Source organism: Branchiostoma floridae, chromosome 12 (genome assembly GCF_000003815.2).
Source record: "Branchiostoma floridae strain S238N-H82 chromosome 12, Bfl_VNyyK, whole genome shotgun sequence".
Taxonomy (NCBI): Eukaryota; Metazoa; Chordata; class Leptocardii; order Amphioxiformes; family Branchiostomatidae; genus Branchiostoma; species Branchiostoma floridae.
This window is the reverse complement of record NC_049990.1, coordinates 22,961,194-22,968,769: the sequence shown is the minus strand read 5'-3', so window position 1 is coordinate 22,968,769 and position 7,576 is coordinate 22,961,194. Positions and strand designations below refer to the sequence as shown.

At 36.9% G+C, this 7,576-nt stretch overlaps 1 protein-coding gene across 1 annotated transcript in view; it reads left to right on the top strand.

Moving 5' to 3' along the window:
- The window catches only part of LOC118427392 (tetraspanin-7-like), a gene marked incomplete at its 5' end in the record, with an annotated part of 5,681 nt that extends 2,911 nt beyond the window's left edge, over positions 1-2,770 (top strand). Inside the window, 2 exon segments of the mRNA XM_035837162.1 lie at positions 9-92; positions 558-2,770. Coding sequence (XP_035693055.1) covers positions 9-92; positions 558-626 — 153 coding nt within the window.
- Positions 2,771-7,576: the final 4,806 nt, after the last annotated feature.

The window sequence follows — 7,576 nt, the reverse complement described above, 5'->3', positions numbered from 1 at the left end:
GTTCCCAGGGCTGCTACAAGCTGGTGGTGAGTGCCATCAACTCTAACCTGGGCATCATCGGGGGCAGTGCTGTGGGCATCGCCTTCTTCCAGGTAAGCCTTGCAGGGATTCTTCTAGTAGACCCATAATGTCTAACACAATTAGCAGTTAAACCAATGATGGCATGGCAATTAGATGTTCAACCAATGAGAAAGCGATCATCTGATTTCACCTTGTATGACCTTGGTACTTCAGCAGAACTTCCAGTTTTTGTATCTTCTGTCCTGGACATGCTATGCTATGCACATTACCAGGAAAGTCCCTTTAGGTTCAGAAAGTACCAGTCATACCAAAGAATTTAAAAATGGTACATGCAGCTTTCTTTGCTTAGCACTCAGTATTTGGGAAAGTGTATGGAAGTTGAACACACACCACTACCAGTGGACTAGCCCCCCGCTGTAGTAGTGACTGGACAAAGGGCTGCAGAAATGGAGATGGATGCTGCACAATACACCATTCGGTGCGGGAAGGACTTAAACTCTGATTTTTGTTAACAATTTGTACCATTCATTGCCTAGGTGATCGGAATGCTGTTTGCCTGCTGTCTTGCCCGGAACATCAACCAGCACAAGTACGAAATGGTCTGAGACAACGGAGAAACTACCAACCACTCGTCTTACATCTCCTCCTGTACCTCTGTCATTCCCTCACCCCCCTCGGGTCATGGAATCTTCCAAACTGATGCTAGACTTGTGTAATATCTGGTAAAGTCTACGTAAGAAATGGGGGGTTAGGGAACACAGATGTGCAGGAGTAGAATTCCGCTGCTGTTTAATCCATGTTAATATATATAACAGTATCTTCTCTCCATTGGCCTGTATTGTATAAAAAAATTCAATGTTTGCGGACTTGTTACTCGGAACTTAGAATTGGGCGAAATATTAATAAATCAGATTGTGTCAAAGAGAAAAGAGGGAATTGATTTTAACAGTATTAGAATATGCAGCACAAAGACATAAGCTACTGGGTCAGCCTGGTGTATTATGCAAGAAATCGCCCATAAGTATAACACTGAAACAGTATATATGTAACAAAGATTAAACTATCTATGACATATGGAGCAGTGTGAAAAAATGCCCATACCACTGACAAGTGCTCAAAGTAATTTGTCTTACCTTATAAAAAGTTGTTGCCTTCTAGAGTATATAAAGTTTTAGGGGTGGGAGAAACTTGTTGAATGGATAGTGATTGAACACAATGCGCTGATAATACAAAATGTAACAGGAGATGCATTTAAAATAAGGAGCTGGACTGAAGTATCAGTATTGTATGTTATCCTGGCTATTTGTACTGATAGTAGATTAGAGAAAGAGAACCTGGCTTGGATTCAAGACCAGAAAGGATTTTCATACACAAAGTTGATTAAGGATAGAAGAATGGGTTGTACAATTGCAAATGCCAATTTGAGGTTAGGAAGGGGTAGTTTCATAAAATAAAAAGAAAACTTTCCATTTAGTGTAAAACTTAACAGTTCTTGATTTGAAAAGAAGTTGAAGTTTTGTGCCATCACTGAAAGACGGGAGGAAAATTTGTACATTGTTTTAATCATGAATTCATATAAATCATTAACAAAAGTCATCTGTATGATGTTACTTTTTCAGTAACTTTTAAATGATATCATGTAATGCTTTCAGTTCAATTTCAAATTGTAACTGAATTGCATCTGACCAATCAGAGTGTCCCATTTTACCATATCAGGCATTTCAGATTAATCTGTCTACTAAGTGTTTTATTTTAGATGATAGAAGTATTCTTGTGGGCATTTTATTCCTTCAGTGAAGAAATGTATTTGAAGAAAATTTTGCGAAAATCCATAGTGACTTCATTTGACTTGTTAACAATACATTTGTACATGGATAGCTTTGGTGTGATAGTACCTAACAAAGCATGTGTTATTAATATTCAGATTTTAGTATTCATTATAGTTGTAACAAAAAAAATGATATGATATTTAGTAGGCTCAACACATACTGCTGAACATTTAGATTTGAAATTGAAAATTTCATCTTTTTCTTAGAAGTGTGTTTATGTTAGGGAGTTTTTTTCAGTCTTGCATTTACACATATTCTCTTAATTACTTAAGTTTCTTAAAGTTTGACCACTGGTGTGAAGAATCTTTTACCTTTAAGAGCTTGGCTTTTAGTAGTAGACACCTTTGTCTTTGTTGAAGGTATTTCAGTGAGATAATTTAATGAGTATTGTGTTCAAGATGTATGTGTAGTATGTGGAATTGTGTACGACTTATTATGTAAGATGTCTCTATAATCGACTTAGGCCACAGCAAGCAAATTTTATGGATGACATTCTCCTGAGACTCCCAAATTTAATGAGAGAGAACAAAAAAAAGCAAGATTTACAGTCTGATTTCTGTAATCAAGAGGTACACAAAGTGCCACTAGTGTGGGGTCATTTACCAAGTTGACAGCTAACGTTACATTCATGGCTACCACATTGATGTAACTTTTACTATCAAATTAGTTTCACTTCTACAACTACGGTCATGGCTACATGTTCATCATTAGTGTCATTCTAGAGGTTTTTTTTTTTTCTAATAGCAGGCAAAAATTGATGAGATATGTTGATGTCATCCATAAATTCATTCGCTGTGGCTGTACTCAAGTAACAATAGATTTGTGCTGAGAAATGCTTGTAGTACTTTTAAATTGCGCTGATATCTACATGTATCTGTACATTGCTTCAATGGGACGTACTATATTTATTACAAGAAGAATACCAACTTTCTATTACTATTCATGTACATGTATTTTAAAGTAGTGTGAACTGACTTTTGATTTAGATGGCTGTCTTTAAACAAGGTTTAAACCTGTAGGAGTTCAGGGGTTTTGTGCATTGATTAGTACATTGGATGGATAGATCTCCATTGGCTGACTGTTACAATATATCTACTCTTAATGTGCTTTTAGAATCGTCACCAAAACTGCCAAGGGTGTCATACAGCTAGTGCTTTGCAAAACAACATGAAAGGAGGCTGTTGAAGGGAGCTAGTCCTGGAATATCTTAGTGTTGACCCACTGGTACCAGAACACTGCACCCCTTTTGAAGCCTCATTCATACTGTTTGCACCTTTTGAACAAATGGAAGACCAACTACTATGGAAAAGACATAATTTCAAAAATAAGTCATATCAACATTGTATGAGTAGATGTCTTGAAACAGTCAGGCCAACAAAATATCATGCTTACCATACCTCAGATGGGACTGTAATGTCATATTGCCAAATAATTACTGTATCAGCCAACCTCCAGTAACAAAGCTTGTACTGTACCGTAGACCCGTATTGCAATATCATGACTATACTGTATACAGATATTGCAATTTCAGGAATCAGGACTGTACTATATTGTAGTACTAGTATTTCAATATCAGTTCTGTACCGAATCACGTGTTGCAATATCAGTACAATACTGTATACCCATGTTGCAATATTTGTACTGTACTTTATGGTTGTATTGCAATATCAGTACTCTGCTACATGTATATGCTTCTGGCTTGTACTTCAAACTCAAGATAATAAATAAAGCATGTTCACAATAATAAGTGTTGTGTCTTTTTTTCTGACATTTTGGCCAAAACAATGGTCTGAGAGATAATGTTCAAATGTGTAAGTTAGGGATATACACGTTTATGGACATACCTTAGTTTTGGCCTTTACTCAATTGTTAATCTCTTGTGAGGGACCCAGTGAATCCCAGTGGATAGCAGTATTTGTATTTCTGTGTAATGCCCTCACCTTGTTCAGTATTTACTGATTTGTTTAATGTTATAGTTCTATGATTTCTTCCTCACCCCTCGTATGAGACTTTCTTGCAAGTGAATATTTGTAGTGTAAAACATGTGGAACCTATAGAATCGAGAAACATTCTCCTTATTCAACTGTATTGATTATTTGGATATGTAATTTTGTCATCACAATATGATGTGGACAAACCAGCACGAAGATCGAGGAGCCAATATGACATTGGTACACTACTCACGGTTCAAAAGCCCCGTCTAACGGGTCAAAATATCACTGCAGGCAAACCCTCATTCAGGGCCTGCAAAAATAACATAAACTGCTAGGGGTCCTCATTGACACGTGGAAGTGACCAAGATAACTGGCATACTACGATGTTATATCATGATAAGGTGCAGGCTTATTTTCGATAACTCTGTTTCGTTCTTGAATATGCCTGAACTGTAACACAAGATATATGAAATTAGATTATCATTCTTTTTTGTCGTTGTTGCCTGTGCTCCCATCTATTTTTGGGGTTTCCTGGGAATACATGTTTATGATCGAAAGTTCATCACTTTGGCCATGTTGATTGAATTATATGGACGACATCCTCTGTGAACCGCAAAACTGATGCAAGTTTGAAAAAAAAAAAGATTTGGCCAAAAAAGTTGCCTTCTTTATGAAATCTGGAAGTCATCTGGAAGGTTGAACAAATGACCAACTACAGAGTACATCGTAATCAAATCAACATGGCCTTAGTACCTAACTACATGACATAATTCGTGGGGACTACCTTTTGCCTAACTGTACTGTACTAAAGTGGGAACTTGTAGCCATCTGCAAATTCAAGTGCAATTATACAATAACATTACTTGACTTGGGTGTAAATCTAATGATTGACACTGAGACAAGAAATTTGTTGTCATTTTTTAATGATTTTTTCCTATTTCTACAAAATTGTTAGAAATGATAACAGCATAAAATAAGTATGAGAACAACTGTGCTATATGTACATAAACAAGCCTGAATCTTAATAATAATGAATAATCAAGTACACAAAAAAAGAGAACCTGTATAGCATTGGCCAGATGTTCACTATGTATGTAACGTTATGTGTAAAAGTTTGCTACATCGACAGGATGTACATGTACAGTGTATACACCAGTATGTAACAGCAAGAGACTTCTTACTTTTGATTCACACTTTTAAAAGTCTTGTCTGGGTAAGCAAATCAAGTTGTCAATCTCTCCCTTCAAGAACATGTGACTACATAGTTGGCTTGCAATGGGACATTTTAAAAAGTTTTGCATAACCTCCTAGTACACAAAGTTTAGACCAAGTTCTGGGAGAGTCCACTTTTATATACGGGGATGAAATATTCAAATCTCAACATAATTTTCTGCAATCCTCTATCAAAATATGACATATTAACAATCACTACCTATCAAAAATTGCTCACAAACAAGGTGACCATATGGTACGTAAAACATACAACAGCTTAGATATTGACAGCAAGTTTTGCAAATTTAAACTGTATGATATACATAAAGAGCCCTGTGATGAAACATAACCTGTCCACCCCCGCATATGGCAAGGTAATGGTATAACCTGGTTTTTGGAAGCGTCATGTGAGTGTTTTTAATAGTCACAAACATACATTTACATATTTCCATATTAGTTATATGCAGCAGGATGGAAGTCCAAGATTCAATCATGAATATAGTAAAAATTGCGACCATAAAAGTAAAATATGATACCAACATTTGCATGATTATATATACTGTGTACATATTAATGTTCATCATACAGAGTGGCTGTGTACAAAACAATCTTCAAAACTTGCCTCTAAAATGAAACCTAAAATCTTTGCTCAAACTAGGATATACTAGTATATATATATATGTATAAAAAACATTAAAACTAAATCTAGTGCATACAGTACAAAAGTGCATGCAAAGTATCGTCTCAACATACATATATTTCAAAGCAACAGAATTCATTAACATAATATAAAACAAAATTACGTATAGCAAGTGCCAAGTCATCATGTAAATGTTACCAAAAGTAAGCTAAAAGCATTGTCGAAGCATTTCCCATTTTTACATGGCTGAGCAAAATTCTGAACTACAAAAATATGAACACCAAGATCTTAGCTACTAACAGTTATGCTATAGATAAAAAAACAAAATGTTTTGTTCAAGATACCATCCCGTTAATGACTAAAGAAACGTCACACAATTTTGTCTCCTGTTTGACAACAAGAATGTCCAGAAGCCAACGTCTGGAGGTTTCTGCTCATTCCCCTCCGATAGTTTGTCCCATATTCATAGGGACCTCCATGTCAAAACTTCATGCATGTACAGGTTTTACTTTTAAAGACACATGACGTCACATCTCTTATAACACTAGTACCATACATGTCAATCATTTGGGGAAAAATAGATTCTACACGTCCTCTTGCTGTTGTTCATCAGTTCAGTGCATAATCATCATCATCATCATCATCATCATGTGATCTTCGAGAAATTAGCAAGGATTCCTTTGGTGTAGAAGTGATGCAAATTCTCATTTTTATCTTCATAGAAATTTGGAGGAAGGACAACAATTTTCTTGTCAAGATACTGATGTATACAAAGGTATAGATATTTTGAATGTGAGTGTGAAAATTTAAGAGTTTTCTTTTTTATGGGGAATGGGGCTGCAATATACAAGAGAAAGGCAGTGAGCAGACAATAGCCATCCTCAGATAAATGTTTTAACCTTTTTCACCTTAGGCTAATGGTTTACAGGTACCAAGGAGACCCCGAAGGCATCTGTAGAGTGTGAGGGGTTAACACCACAGCCAAACATCTCAATGACGAGAGCATCTGTCTGTGAATGTGCTGAAACAAGGGGAGATTGCATCAGCACCTGCCTCACGCCGGCCGTAAAACGTCCGTAACGTTCTTCCCCGAGCCATGCCCATCTCTCAATATCAACCTCCCATCTACGAACCCCGATTCCGACCGCAATCCCATTTCGGGGACGACGCGGCCGGCGGTTTTACGGTACTTTGTGATTTTCTGTCCCCCATAAAAGGTGCCATTTTGTGCTGACGGCGAGGGTGAAACAATCTGAGGGGGTGTCGGTGACAGATGGACCCCAGGTTTTAATATCCGCAGAAGACATTAACATGGCCGCAGCCGTACAGATTCATCTGAAGTTTAATGGGGCTCAACTAGGACGGATTCTTCACCAAGACTAATATCCTCTTCTGTGAACACTAACGAAGGGATTTGCAGCTGAATGAAAAGCAAAGATGGGCCAAAAATGATAGCACATTCATACATGGCACAGCTTATCAAATAAATACAACAGAATAGAAAATGCTGTGGTTTAAGTTTGAGAGACAAAAATCGATTTTTTTTTTTCACTTTCTGGGTTTGTACTATTCCTTTCACGAGGAGAAATGGACTTAAAAAGGTAAAATTTGCTTACCCATACAATGCACATTGAGTGCTGGGATAGATGTACTAAGGGGAATGAGAGAGGGACTAGGGGCAGTGTTTATGATAATCATGTCTGTACAGGTATCATCAATTACATTAACATGACCCGCCTTCTGTCCCGGGACGGACATTTACTTGTTAGGACAGAAACAAATCTCACCTTTTCCGTCCCAAAAATCCCATAACTTTCTGACATGGAATTGATGACAATGTATTTTCGTAACCGTTAAAAAATGACAACGAAATTAATAACAATGGGCTTGAAGCAATGAGTGGGACGGAAAGAAAATTGAAGGCTGGAGACAGTTCGGAT